Source organism: Trypanosoma theileri, assembly GCF_002087225.1.
Source record: "Trypanosoma theileri isolate Edinburgh chromosome Unknown TM35_Tth_7_V1, whole genome shotgun sequence".
NCBI lineage: Eukaryota > Euglenozoa > Kinetoplastea > Trypanosomatida > Trypanosomatidae > Trypanosoma > Trypanosoma theileri.
Genome location: NW_021639849.1, coordinates 849,861 through 864,193, shown reverse-complemented (window position 1 = coordinate 864,193; position 14,333 = coordinate 849,861). Strand labels below are relative to the sequence as shown.

The 14,333-nt window shown below is 42.2% G+C and overlaps 5 protein-coding genes across 5 annotated transcripts; all 5 read right to left on the bottom strand.

Annotated features, from left to right (window-relative positions):
- Nucleotides 1–312: 312 nt before the first annotated feature.
- Nucleotides 313–3,732, bottom strand: TM35_000074800 (uncharacterized protein; the record flags this gene model as incomplete). Its single annotated transcript, XM_029023926.1, has 1 exon — nucleotides 313–3,732. One exon carries the CDS (start codon nucleotides 3,730–3,732, stop codon nucleotides 313–315), a length of 3,420 nt encoding a protein of 1,139 aa, XP_028885122.1.
- A 494-nt stretch (nucleotides 3,733–4,226) lies between these two features.
- On the bottom strand, nucleotides 4,227–5,699 carry TM35_000074790 (uncharacterized protein; the record flags this gene model as incomplete). Its single annotated transcript, XM_029023925.1, has 1 exon — nucleotides 4,227–5,699. The coding sequence occupies one exon, from the start codon at nucleotides 5,697–5,699 to the stop codon at nucleotides 4,227–4,229; it is 1,473 nt and encodes a 490-aa protein (XP_028885121.1).
- A 296-nt stretch (nucleotides 5,700–5,995) lies between these two features.
- Nucleotides 5,996–8,296, bottom strand: TM35_000074780 (uncharacterized protein; the record flags this gene model as incomplete). Its single annotated transcript, XM_029023924.1, has 1 exon — nucleotides 5,996–8,296. The coding sequence occupies one exon, from the start codon at nucleotides 8,294–8,296 to the stop codon at nucleotides 5,996–5,998; it is 2,301 nt and encodes a 766-aa protein (XP_028885120.1).
- A 353-nt stretch (nucleotides 8,297–8,649) lies between these two features.
- TM35_000074770 (putative KU80 protein) lies at nucleotides 8,650–11,175 on the bottom strand (the record flags this gene model as incomplete). The annotated part of the gene is made up of 1 exon (XM_029023923.1): nucleotides 8,650–11,175. The coding sequence occupies one exon, from the start codon at nucleotides 11,173–11,175 to the stop codon at nucleotides 8,650–8,652; it is 2,526 nt and encodes an 841-aa protein (XP_028885119.1).
- Nucleotides 11,176–11,660: 485 nt separating this feature from the next.
- On the bottom strand, nucleotides 11,661–13,508 carry TM35_000074760 (putative kinesin; the record flags this gene model as incomplete). Its single annotated transcript, XM_029023922.1, has 1 exon — nucleotides 11,661–13,508. One exon carries the CDS (start codon nucleotides 13,506–13,508, stop codon nucleotides 11,661–11,663), a length of 1,848 nt encoding a protein of 615 aa, XP_028885118.1.
- Nucleotides 13,509–14,333: the final 825 nt, after the last annotated feature.

Genomic DNA, 14,333 nt, shown 5'->3' with positions numbered 1-14,333 from the left:
GCAGTAATAATGGGAGTACAAAAAACCAGATAAATATTATTTTGCATACTTATTAATCTTCACATATTACACATCCTCTTCTCATGATGATGCTACTCTTTGTGGTGTTACTATCATGTCAGTAAACTATACCTCCTTTTTTCCCCCTTCTTCTTCTTTCTATTTCGTTCCTTCATAAACTCATGGGAAAGAAAGAGAAAAAACTTTTACAACACACGCACACATATATATATATAAAGACAGAAACAACTGTTTTTTTTTTTTTTTTTCTTGTACTATCACTGTAATTTTATGCCGTACGTTTTACTTCACTTAGGAGTCGCTATCTGTGCTGTCAAACAGCTTTGATTTTGGTGGTGGTAAAGGTCTAGTAGAAATGTTTTTTCGTACTAATGCCACCGGTTTTGTATCTTCTTCACTCTCGCTGGAAGATTCAAAAAGATTAGATTTCTTTGTGGATGGTTTTGGACGCGGTGGTGGGGCCTTTACGGGTTGTATGGGACCAATCACGTCGCTACTGTCTTCACTCGTGTTATCATTACCGTTATTGCTCCTCAACGACACAATCTGTTCACTCTGTTCCTGTTTTTTCTCTTTATCTTTTTCTTCTTGTTGTTGTGGTTGTTTATCTTGCTGCTCTGGTGATGATGATGATGATGCGATATCTGCACTAACTGGAGTTGCGGTCTTCTTCACTGAGAGAGAAGGAATATTCAACGTGTTACGATCTATCTCTTCTTTTTCTTCTTTAGTATCTACTGGTGGTGCCACTACGGGTCGTTCTGAGATGTACTCATTCGTGATGACCTTAAAAGAGTCCTGCTCTTCCGCAATAATATTCTCCCGGGACTCCAAACATAAATTCATGAGATCGCCTTGTTGTTTCACCACCGCTGCCGCAACAGCAGCCGCACGCTCCAGCGCCGTCATGCCGGCATTATAATCAAAGAGTAAACCTGTGTACTCTGCAAGCTGATCAGCGTCAATGGTAGCCCTCGCACCTTCTTCAGATTCCATAATAGCATCCTGATCTGCCGCATTCACATCAGCAAATGCTTCCTTCATGAGACGACGGAAATCATCCGCTTCTTCTGCTTCTACAGCAGCGAGAGCTGCGATGCACTCATTACGCAATTGTTCTCTTGCCTGTAGTTCAGCCTGACTCCACAGAGTGAGTTGCGCCATTAGTTCAGTGTACTCTTCTAGTAGTGCAGTAAAACCAGCCTCTGCTTCAGAGAGAAGTTTACACCGTTGATCCATCTGATTTTTAAAGAAATTTGATAGGGACTCAAAAAACTTTTCCATCTGCTGAACAATTTCAAATCGTTCACGTGTTTCAGCAACATTGAGTTCATAGTGTGCCGCACCATCTCGATTTAACCATAAATCTCTTACAATCTGTACGGTAGCTTGATGTTCCGCCATCAGTGGTTCTACCCAAGCACGATACAAAGACTCCATACTGTTACTGTAGAGAGATAGCATCTCTTCTTCGATCCAACCAATCCGCCGCAGCCTCACTGCCTGAGTCTCCTCTGCAAGTGTTTTCTCTTCAAAGCTAAAGTCAAGCTTCCGTCGTTCCTTAAGGGCATCCAGGAGTTTTAACAGATCCTCTGGCTTTACGGGCATTCGTAGTCTACGCACAGCATCTGTGAAAGCTACCATAATACTATCCTGTGCACATCGAACTTTTGTTCGTGTATTACCAAGCTGAAACTCAAGTCGTACTCGCTTGCGTGTTTCCTCATACATATCCTTCTTGAGTGATGCTACCTTTGTACCGAGTATACGATTGTGTGTCATAGCGTTCTCCGTAACGCGACGCAAATCGGTTTTGCATGCATCAAGTTCCGTTAGGGCACGTTGTACGTCTAAGCGGAGTTCATCCAACTGTGCCGCAACGTCTACTTGTGCTTCTTGTCTGCCAATTTCACGTCCGGCAGCACGTCCACGTGCGAAATTCTCTTCCGCTACACGTGCACGATCTGCGCGAAAGGCGTCTTCACGTCCCTGTAGTTCTACCACAATCTCATCTCGGAGCTGATGTTGTTCGAATCCACGCCTTTGTCTTTCATCTTCCATCAACTGTGCGTGCTGTGTGCGCTGCGCCTCTGCGGTCCGTCGGAGATCATTCAACTGCGCAGCCCGCACGTGTGCCTCTTCGGTGGCGGCGGCGATCGCATCCCGCAGGGCGTCTGCCTTCGCGCCGAGTGCCGTTCGCCGCTGCCGCGCGGCCGCGAGGGCCTCCCGCACCTCCGCGTTGCGGTGGGCGATCGCGTCGGCCTGCAGGCGGCGGGCGTCGGCGTTTGTCCGCACGGCCCGCATTTCGTCGTCGGCGGCGGCGAGAAGTTTCTTGACGGTTTGGAGGTGCCGGGCGATGTCGTCCCGCTCCGCCGCGGCCGCCCGCAGCGCCTCCTGCAGCCGCAGAAGTTGACGGTCGCCGGCGAGTCGCGCCTCCGACGCCGTGCGGGCCGCGTCGCTGCGTTCGTCCAACAACTGCTGCGAGACCAGCGCGGCCGCGTCGAGGCGCTTCTGCAGCTCGCGGTTCCGCGCATCCACCGCCCGCAGCAACTCGTCGCGGCGGCCAATCTCCTCCACCACCCGCTGCTTCTCCGCAATCAACTCCTTCACGGAGGCCTCAAGCGCCGCATCCGTCAGCGACGACGGCGTCGGGCGGCTCACGCTCTGCTTCCACTCCCCAGCCACTCCAATCGCAACATCGCGGATATCACGGGCACTCGTTGTCGCATTATTCACTTGGGCTCCAAGTTTTTGAATGAGTGTCATGTGCTCTGTAGGAATTCCACTACCCTCCCCACCAAACATGGGATTAAGAAACTTATCGGTACCAGATACTGCCGACTCACGACCCTCACTGTGGAGTACAACAATCTTTGTACCATTGGAATCCATTTTATGAGAAGCACTTGTTAAGGCTTCTTGAGAAGCTAAAATAAGTGCATTATTGTTTATCTTGTTGTTATCATCTTCTGCGAAAACTGTTGGCACCCTCGAACTATCTGTTATTGGGGCATCAACATGGATAATACGAACTACTTGCACAACAAAAGCCACACAATCATTACCGTATAAATGTTTTCCAGATCGTGGGAGTGTGGCTGGCACAACGACGGTACGCCTAGAATCTTCCATCATACCTAGTACACTAGACTCAAACCCTTTCGACTCTGTATGAAGTGACATGAAGGACTGTACTGGTTGAAAACTATATGGTCTATCACCATTTGTTTCTAATAATTCACCAAGTTGTAGTAACGAATCATTCTTTCGAACAGCAAAGGCAGAATATCGCACCTTCACACGATGTTCTAATCCTAATCGTAATTCTCCAGTTGATGGTGCAAAATCGCTAATCACAGTAGTATTGGCAGGCTGCCCTGAAAGAGCATAGCATGCGATACCTAATGCCGCTAAAAATGAGTCTATATGAGAATCTTTAAGAAACATAAAACTCCAACGTTTTCCCATGTTATCGCGAAAACTTGCATACATGCTAACCTGCAACTCAAATTGAATACTCTGTTCATTATTGGATGAAAGAGATCCAACACAAAGTGTTTCACGACGTTCATTATAACAGACCAAACTGTACTTTGGCCGATCAGATGGAAGTCCTACAATGGCACAAGCACAGTTTCCTCGCTCCACTGTTTTACCATCCACAACTTCAAACAAAGCCACTGGTGTAACGATAAGAACTCTCTGCTGCATTTGTAATTAGAGCGAGAGAGAGAGAGAGAGAGAGGAAAAAAAAAATATATATAGTGGCTGTACTTCTCTATGGTAAGGTGTACCAAAGTAATATATATATGTATTAATACCTGTAATGAAGGAAACAACGTTTGATAAGGTTCTTTTTGTTTTCTTCGGTTTCCCGCCAACAGAATCAAATATATTGATTTGACTCTTTCTTATTATTCGATGCTGACAGTATATTTCACTTCTTGTGCCAAAGACGATAAAAAAAAAAGTCAAAAAAGAAGAAGAAGAAAAAAAAGACATAAACCCGATATTTCTCAAAAAAAAAAAAAAAAAAAAAAAAAAAACGGAAGAAAATACATAACGCCAAAAGAAAAAAAAAATCAAATAAAAGTAAAAATCTCAAAGAAAAAAAAGTAGAAAAGAGCAAAGGTACGTCTTTTTGAGTAGAGGGGGGCGGAGGTTATACGTAAAGAAGAGACTGGGTTCAGAAAGGGAGAATCACATTATCCCCGAGGTGAAAGATTTCTTAAATGCTGGGCAACAGATGAATTATTTTGGTGTGCAGCAAAACATACAGCAATAAAGGCCACAATCGCCAATATATTAGAGAAGAGTAGCCACAACCACAATGATACACTTCCATTATTTGGTCTTTGAAATTCTGAAAGCATTGCTAGGCGAGACTTCATCATATCCATTTCCCTCATTAATTCAATCAACCTATCACGGTATTCAGAAGTAACCTTTACTGTATCACGAAGATGAGTACCAATAAGTCCTAGTGATTCCTCTGTATATGATAATTTTTCTCTTAATTCCTTTTGTTGTACTTGGGATTCATCTAGTTCCTGCTGTAAAGCTTTAAGTTGTTTGCTCATCTGTGCAAGAATCTGCAATGCCGCCCCTCCATAGTACGACTTGGAAGAAGGTATCGACTTGCTAGTGGCTACTGTTTTGGAAGGGCACATACACATAGAACGAAGTTCATATATACGGCGTTCTTCTGGTAAACATTTTGTAGAGTTAGTATCTGTAAACTCATCGTAATTACAGTACAATAAAGTACTCAAATTAATACTCTTGTAAACGTTACTACCGTTACTTTTCCTGTTTTTACCATTATCACTATTACTATAACCACTAACAGTGTTATCACCAATACTTCCACTATTACCCCATTTTCTTCCTTCTACAACTTCATCTACTTGATGAATTAAATTTGTTAAATTCGCTCTTCCTCTTGTTTTTCCTCCTTTACCTCTATGCTCTTCCTGTTCTTTTGATGTATCAGTGTTTAAATCTGTATTAACATGAGTAGATGGAACCGGCATTACAACTACCGGAGGTGCTGGTAACATCATCTCTGCGGAGTGATAAGACGCATCCGTCTCATCTACGGCGTAGTCCTCTGTTAGTGTCTCCAACACATCTACACCAAACACTTTAAATGATGTCAGTGTACACCACGAGTCATCACTGTTTGAAGTTGCCCACAAAAGACGAACAAATCGCACAGGTGGCTGTGGGGAGACTTCAAACTGCTGCGCCCCTCGCCACGGACCCGTTTCAAATCTCCCAAGCACACGCCACTCATTTGTAGGGTACTTTCTACTTCCTAGTAACGTGAAATTCTTCACACTGGCACTAAAATGTTCAAGGTAAACTAATGTTACAATGCGAACCTCAATCTCACGAATTAATTGAACAGTGAAAAGTTTTCGTCGTGCTTTACAGGAACATATCATATATTTCTCTGAATCATCATTTAATACGGATGATGCACCTTTACATGCATGACTAAAATCTGTTAGAGTGGCACCCAGATAAGCAGATGCATAATTTGTCATAAATCCTGAGCTTTTACCATGCGGTTTTTCATTCTGCACTTTACGGCCTCTAGAGTTTATAAACGGCATACTGCACATTATACCCACCACAATAAGTGCCGTCAAGGTTAGCAAACGATCTTTTTTCATCACTTGAGTAAGCCCAAGTATATATATATATATGTACCTTACCGAGATAATAATAATAATAATAATGGGAAAAAGGGGGCAGCGTTACAGAGGAACTACACGTTTGAGTATCAAGTCATAAATGCGAATGAGTGAAAGAAATACGAAAAAAGGGAAAGGAAAATGAGGACACCAAAAAAAAAAAAAAAAGGAATACCTAAATGTCATCTTGGAAGAAAAAAAAAAAGCAAGACTGAGAAATACGAGATCCAACACATATAAAACGTAAAAAGAAAAAAAAAACGGAAAATCCTAGGCTACATGGGTACAGTAGCAGAGTCAACACCCTTCTCTTTATCTTCGGCTGATGTGGCTGCTGTAGTAGAATCGTTAGCGGTGGGATTAGGAGTATCTACTGTTGCAGAAACAGTTTCTTTTTCCTCTTTTTTATCTGTGTGTGATGAAATTTCAGGTTCTTTTCCTTGTTTCTCCTTTCCCTGTGTTTGCTGCTGTGATGGTGATTCCACATCACCAAAAAGTTTATCGAACTCTTCATCCATTTCCGTAAGAATATCTCTCGTTAATTGAGGAACTCCAGAAGGTGAATCAACTCCCGTGGCAGGAGCAGTTGTAATAGTGGGTGATGTTTTATTAATAACGGTCCCTTTTACAACTGGTTTATCATCCTTTTGCGTAGTAGTGATACCAGTATAGACTGGTGCACTTATGAGGCCAAAGTCATCTTCCTCGTCATCATCAATGCCCAAAGAAAAAGGTTGTTGTCTAGAGGTCATTTCCACACTTCGGGGGAATTGTTTATTTCGAGTTCCCGTACTAGTAGTTAATCCCATTCCTTCCTCCTTTTCTTCTTTCATAGCAGTGGAAGTAGCTGTTGTTGTTGTATTGGTATTAGTCCTAGCGGCATTCCCTGCTGAAGCTGCACTGCCTGCCGACAGTCGTTCACTAACTCGCTGCATAACATTCAATCCCCAAGATTTTGCGGCCATTACACCGTCCTTTGCTTTATTTTTTATCTCCGCCGCCTTTCGACGGGCCTCCTCTCTGTCAATCTGCGAGACCAGCGCCTCCAGACCATTCCGCAGCGCCTCTACAGGGCGGTCAAGATGTTCCCAGACGACATCTTCGGTGGTTGTGCGGGCAATCGTGATCGTCTTTGCCTTAATGAGAGGGACAATGGCACGAAATCCACCAATGCTGATGTACGGAAATCCACACTGCGCAAGATGAAGAGATAAAACTTTCAATAAATTCAGTTCTTCCGTAATGGGACGTCCAGTACCGAAAATACATAAATGAGCTCCCCGTACATCTTTCAGCATTGCTGCCACCTTATCAAATTTTTCACTATCAAAGCCAACAGTTTCACCTACAAATATGGAACCTGGTAGTCTGGCGAAATCATAACTCTCGCGGGCACGGCAGTCCACCACAATATAACCTATAGCAGGAGAATCATCCTCAACTGTCTCTTTGACTGCAAAAGACTCCGCAAAATCAGGGCGTTCAAGCGGTAAAGCAGTAAAAGAAGCATAGTACTGAGCTAAAGCTTCTGGTTCTTTATTTATTCTGCAATCTCCAGGAAACAACATAGAATCAATTATGCGTTGAGTGGCACGTGGAGTATTTCGGAATGCAATATCCGCATTTTGTGCAAGTGACTTTCCAGATCTCAAGGAAACAAAAGAAACCGGTCGTCCATCGTGTAAACCAGGGTCTACAGTTTCCTCTTTGCTCGCAGGCAAAACAAAGGTAAGTGAAGTTAATGCTTGTGTAATAGTTTCCTCTGTTTTTAATGCTAGGAAGTGTTGACGGTGTGCAACCAGGTAAGCAACGGCAAAGTACACAGTAAGTGTTGGATCACCCACAATAAGTATCCAGTCCCACATACAAATAGCCTCCTTATAGTTATTATTAACAACAAAGAGTGAACGTACCCAATTAAGCATAAATTTACCAATATTGACCAAATGTCGATCAAAATGAAGTGAAAGATGGGGATCATGATATTGCAACAAGAGACGAAAAATAGAAATGAGAGAAGCATCATAAACATGCGAAGTATTAGGTACTACAAAGTCTTTTTGTAATGCATTTAGAAGTTTGTAGAGAAACTGCAGATTCTCTTTAGATGTTGGCAATTCCGCATCGGCAATTACTCTTGCTAGCGTGGTGGCAATAGCCGTGAACTCCTCACTAAAGCTACAACCTGTCTCACTGGTAAAGCGGTTAATGAATTCCTTCAACTCAGCATCATTGGGGGCTCCGGGAATCCCATGGAAAGACTCACGCAGGCGATGGAGAAGTTTATTTTGTTCTCCTTCTTCTTCTTCTTCTCCAGTGGAAGTGTTCGTTGGCTTTTCTTCTTTTTCTTCAGTAGAAGTATTCTTTTCCTCTTTCTCTTTTCCTCCTTCTTCTTCCTCATTAGGTTGGGGATTGTCAAGAAGAAGACCGGTGTAAAGTCGCAGCCGCCGGCCGCCGGTGAGTCGCGCCGACACGAACGGCACCCGCACACACGCCTCCTGTAGTGCTGTGATGTCGGCTTTGTTTTGATTATTGTTGTCGAGCAGCGCGAGCAGCCGCGCCTCCGCTTCGCTCATCGCCGTAGACTCACCTTTGCTTAACTGTATTTAGTTGTGTATGTAGTTCTCTCTATTGGTTAGTATGTATGTATGTACGTGCGAAATAGATGAGATGGGTGGGTGGGAATAAACATAAAGAAAAGGAAAAAAAGAAAAAGAACAGAATGTCTTGCATTGTGTCAGACGTACATATATATATATATATATATATTTAAGACTTGTGTCATCGCCAGTCGTGTTAAGCGGGTGAGAGAAAGAAAGAATCAAAGAGAGTGAGTGAAAAAGATATATATATATATATATATATATATATATAAACTAATGTTAAGTCAATTAACAAAGAAAGAAAAAACAATTGTGAAAGGTTTATATCAGACAATCATCTCCAACACGTCATCATTGCAATTTTCCTCCAATATCGGATTTGGAATACTACGATCTTGCGAGATAAAAGCAATGGCCGCTGCTTCATTTTCAATTGTACTCTTTGGGCACTCACACCGTGTTATCAGGCGAATACCACGCTCTGCAAGAACAACAGATGTCCAGAAGGTCTTGTGGCCTAACTCATATGATATGAGCATCAATCTCAACATAAAGTTATTAAAGTAGTTCGCTTCACCCGTCGCCAAACAGTGCTGACGGAGAAGTTCAACACAATTCACGCACTTCGTGTATTGGGCATCTTTTACACTATGCCGCAGTAATTTAAATATCACCTCAGCAAGTTCATCCACCGCACGCTGCACCACAATAACATCATGAGATTGCAGCATTTGTTGAAAAGTGCCAATCGGATCCACTGTAGTTACATGCAGATGGATAGAATCAACAGTGGATTTAATAGTATCTTTAAAGGAGGAAGTATCAGCAGCCACTGTTGCCACAGAGGAACTAACACTACCACCCATCCGCTTTACTGCAGCATCTGTTGTGTAAGAAGAAGAAGAAGAAGTACCAACAACCACAGCAGCAGCAACTGTGGATGGAGTTTGTGTTGATGTATCCTCCACAACATCAGAGGCATTAGTATGTGAATGAAACTCATCTTTTCTTTTTAAAGCAAATGCTTTTCGAACAGCTTCAAAACTATGGATACTCTTACTGTTATTATTATTATTATTATTTTCATTGGCCTCAAAAACAAAGGTATTACTACATGTTTTTAATTTAGATTGGACACTTGAAAGAAGCTCCTCTAGTCTATTCCCTGATGAACCAAATACTGTAGAGGTGGCCCGCAGATGATCCAATAGTGATACCTCTTCTTCTTCTTCTTTTTCTTTTTCTTCTTCTATTGCTGTTTCTTTCCCTTCACTTCTACCCTTATCTACACAAGCACGTAACTTTATACGCAGCATATCATTAAACTGCTGCAGTACGGGGTTGAATGTCTCTCGAGGACGAAATACAGATTTATCAACAGTCATGTCCTCCACTAAAGAGGCGATAAGTTTCTCCTCCTCATCTGTACAGCAGACATCCTCAAAGTTTGAAAAGGTGAAGGATCGTACTTCTTCAGCATACGGCAGTGGAGAAAAAAACAAAACATCTCGTTTTTCACTCTGTGAGGCTACGCAAAGTCCAAGAACGGGATTGGCATCACGTGTACGCACAAAACGCACAATCATCGCCTGATCTAATGCCACCATTGCCTGCACAATACTACGAAATCCTTTAGCCCCAATCTTATCATCCGCAAGGGGTGTGATGACGTTAACTCCACCCATCAGCACATATGGTGGAACTTGCTTTAAAGGAACAAAACCAAGAGCCTCTAGTGATCGTGTGCCGTTAAGTTTTAATGATTCCTCCTTTGTTGTTGTTGTTGTTTCTGTTGATGATGATGTTGTTATTCCACCACACGCAATAAGAGTTCGTCCATAACGAAATCCCTTAATGACATCTTTCTGTTGAAGTAGTGGCGGCGATGGTGTGGTATTATCTTCACTTAAACCCAAATAAAGTGTTCTTACACCCACTTCCAATCCCTCTGCTGTTGTGCGTTTCAGTGCTGGCAGTCGCTCTTCACGTGTTTTTGTGTAGAACTGCGTGGCTAAACGCACATCCCCAACAGTGAGAGTAACTTTCAATAGGGATCGCTGAGCAATTTTACGTCTATTGGGTTTCATCACACTCTGCAGCGCCTCTTCTAAGCAGACTACTACACTGTCATTCCCAATAGCATCACACATAATGTGTAGAACCTTTTCATTCTGCTGTTTAACAGGGAGATGCTCTAAACTACAGATATTACTATCCTCCGTATCGTTATCTTTTTCTTCATAATCATCTGTATTGTTGTTGTTGTTGTGTATATCACTAAAATTAATACCTACAACCACCAAGGATATATCAAGCTGTTTAAAAGACTCTAAAATGTTATTAATATCAGACTTTTCCTTCACATCTATGTGAGCGTCTGTAAATAGATAAATAATCCGTTCATAGCGCTTTTTTTCTGTCCTTTCACGCATAACTTGCAAACATATTCTTAACGTTTCTAAGAAATCCACCTCATGTTTTTCCTTTTCTTTTTCTTCCTCTTCTTCTAGTTGTCGTTGTTGTTGTTCTTCTTCAATATGTTTCAACACTTCTAAAAAGTCCACTGTAGGCGCAGCAAGAGCACATGGAACAGAAATGTAATGATTGCAACAGGTATCATTCTTGTTACTATTACTATCCATATTACTATCATTATCATTGTTGTTGTTGTTGTTTCTATGAACGGTGTTGATGCTGTTTGTACCGGTTAAAACAAGTCCCATCTCATCATGCGGTGCGAGAAGCATTGCGGTCTCTACTGCGCGGCGGCATATATCAATGACGACTGCTAATGAGGACGACGGGCAGTTCAAATCAACTGCAAAGACAGACGCTAACTTTAATGAGGCCATAAACAAATGTTTTTAATAAATTATCTTCTCACCTTTTTTCTTTTTTGTTGTTCTTTTCTTTTTCTCTCTTGGTCTCATACCCAGAGATAAACTTAAATAAGGGAAAAAGAAAAAAAAAAAAATAGATCAAAGTGAATAAAGATGTATTCATAAATGTTAAACCACTTATACAAGCCATCAACAAATCATATAGTGGTTGTCAGTAACGTATGTATACCGGAAATCTCGAATAGATAGAGTAAATAAAATAAAAAAAATGGTTACATACACCACCACAAAGGCGAAGAACACTGCGAATGCAACCCCATAAAAGACGTTGAAGGAAGAATTGATAATAACAGTAAAAAGAAAAAAGAATGAACACAACTAATAATAATAGTAATAATAATAATAACAACAACAGCAATGATAATAATAACAATAAGAAAGAAGAAAGACGTTAGGGACAATATGGTAGCAGTAATGTAGCTCCTTGACCCTAGTTATCACGCTTTCTCCTTTTCCTGCGAAAGTTTCTTAGTAAGAGCTGTTTTCTCTGCATGTAATAAACGAATAGCCTTTTCCGCTCGTGATTGATAAACAATGAGGTCTATACGCTCTTGATTAAGAGAACGTATACGTTGATATGCCTTTTCTAACTGTTCTTGTAAATACACCTCTTCATGGCCTGTGGTCTGAGACATACCATTAGGATCTGCATACTGTGGGGTTACGGGTGTAGAGGTGGAACTCTCCGCGGCGGCATCTGCGGGCTGAAATCCAATGTAATCCGTGCCCTTCACCTTTGCGAGTTCCGTGCCGAGTTCATCCATCCGCTGCACCCAGCGATCGGACTCCATCTGATATCTTATCATCGTCGCCCGGAGCTTCTCGGCCAATCGAAATACCGTACGCTTCTCCTCAGCAAGTAGAATGGCTAACTTGAACCGTTCATCATTAATAGTGCGTATCTTCTCATCCCGCTCGGTAAGCGTATTGCGTAGTTGTTTGCTCATTGTATGCCAGGCCGTGTTGGTGGTGTCCGGATTTCCATCGCCCCCACCACTCAGTGAGGCACTTTCCTGCCGTAAAAGATCATTCTCCGCGGTGAGAATCTTCACACGATCCTCCAATGCACGAATCCGCTCTTCATACACCTCCCGCTCCTCTGAAAGTGCATTCTCGAGAGTTCCATCATTCTTGGAATCCAACTCTGCCAGTAATTGAAGATAAAGGGCTTTGTAATCCAACACCTCATGGCGTTTAGCCTCCTGTTTAATCTGAATTGCCCGCTGACCAAAAAGAATGGCTCCCATCGTCTCTTCTGTGGAGTCATCCGCCGGACTGCAGTTCACCACAATGGAGGTGTTGCCATTACCAAGCAAAGAGTACTGCAGAATACGTGTGAGTTTCGATTCCCGGAATGGGGCGTGTTGTGAATTCTTCTCCGTGAGTGCGGCGACGACTTTACCAAGCACCAGCAAACTGCCGTTGATGTGTGTGGCCTCATCCAGTGTCTTTCCCTCGGCCTGTGTCTTGCTCACCCGCTCACTTCCCGCCAAATCACAAATCACCAGACGTCCCTCCAACGCGATGGTTGGCGGAGCTGTGTTTGTCGTCACATCATCCGAGACGGTGACGGTCTTTACTTTCGTGGCTCGTGTGATGTTGAAACTGAAGATTGTGTGGGAGCGGGAACTGGTGTTGTTCATCATTGTACTCGTCATCTCCTTGCGGCTCATGCCAATGCGGAAGAGCTCCATCGTCTCCTCATAGGTCTGCACTTGTTTTTCAATGCCGAGTCCGGAGGTCTCGGCGACCAGCACGACATCTCCACGCCCCTCCGGCCCGAGTTGAATGCGCACGCGGCCCTTCTGTGCGTCTAACAGATCGGTGAGGATCTCATTATACAACTGCACGTAACTCACACTGCATGTGTACTCGTGCTCGGTGTCCTCGTGAATACGTCTCCACACTTCCTGCAGCCCCTGCTGGAGTACACCGGGGTTTTCGGGATCTTCGTTGCTCATCGTGTACGTCTTACCCGATCCGGTCTGTCCATACACGAAGAGAACACCGTGTTGGCCATCAAAGGCCGCGTCTACAGCTCCACGGGCGAATTCATCATAAACAGTTTTCTGAGATGTTTTGGGTTGAAATACTTTATTGAATACAAATGTCTTTTCTATTGTCTTTTGTCCAGACTTTCGCGCAACAGTGATTTTACGGGGATCTTCGGCATCGTATGAAATGTTATTAAATGTGCATTTCGCCTCACGAGGAACAGGTGGACGCACTCGAAGAAACACAGAAATGTTCTTTGGTGCTGTCTTTCCTGTTATGGATTTTCTCATGATGAAATATGTTTACACACTATCTTTTCTTATTTTTTCTTTTCTTTTTATTCTTTTTTTTGGTTTCTGTTGATATTCCTCTGTACTTCTCTTTTCCTGTTGGTTTTTTTTTGTTTTGTTTCTTCCTAAATGTTGATACCCCGCAAGTATGGGCTCTTACGTCGATCACGTTGTATAGATAAAAATATATCTAAATATATGTATGGATATATGTATACAAGTATATATATACGTCTATATATATATATATATACTCTTCTTCTCTATTTACACTAATGCAAATAGACTCGCTTATCTTCTTTGCTTTATTATCTTTTCTTCTAAAACTTATATCAGAAATAGGGAAAACAACAACAAAAAAAAAGAAAACAGATAAAGAAAAAAGATCTCCCAGGGAATAACAGAAAAAGTAATATCTCCATATTAAAGTGGAGATAAACAGCAAAGATGTCAACAAGCAAAACAAGAAAGAAAAAAAAAAGAATTGCAAATGAAAAAAACATCTCTCTTTGCGACATCCCCCACTAAACAGATATCTCTGTAGAGAATATTGAGTAAAGGGGAAATGCAATACACCACTTCTACGAAGTAAGCCAGAGCGCAGATGTTTTCCTGTTACTACTGTAATGTTGATGCCTCTGCGAGTCCTTTCACCACTCTTTTTTTTTTTTCTTTTCTTTTTTTTTCTTCTTGTACAATGATTCTACCAGCGTACTCGTTGTCCCTACATATACGAAGAGCATTGTACACATGGCAGTCCAAAACACAATAATAATAATAATAATAATAATAATAATAATAATAATAATAATAATAATAATAATA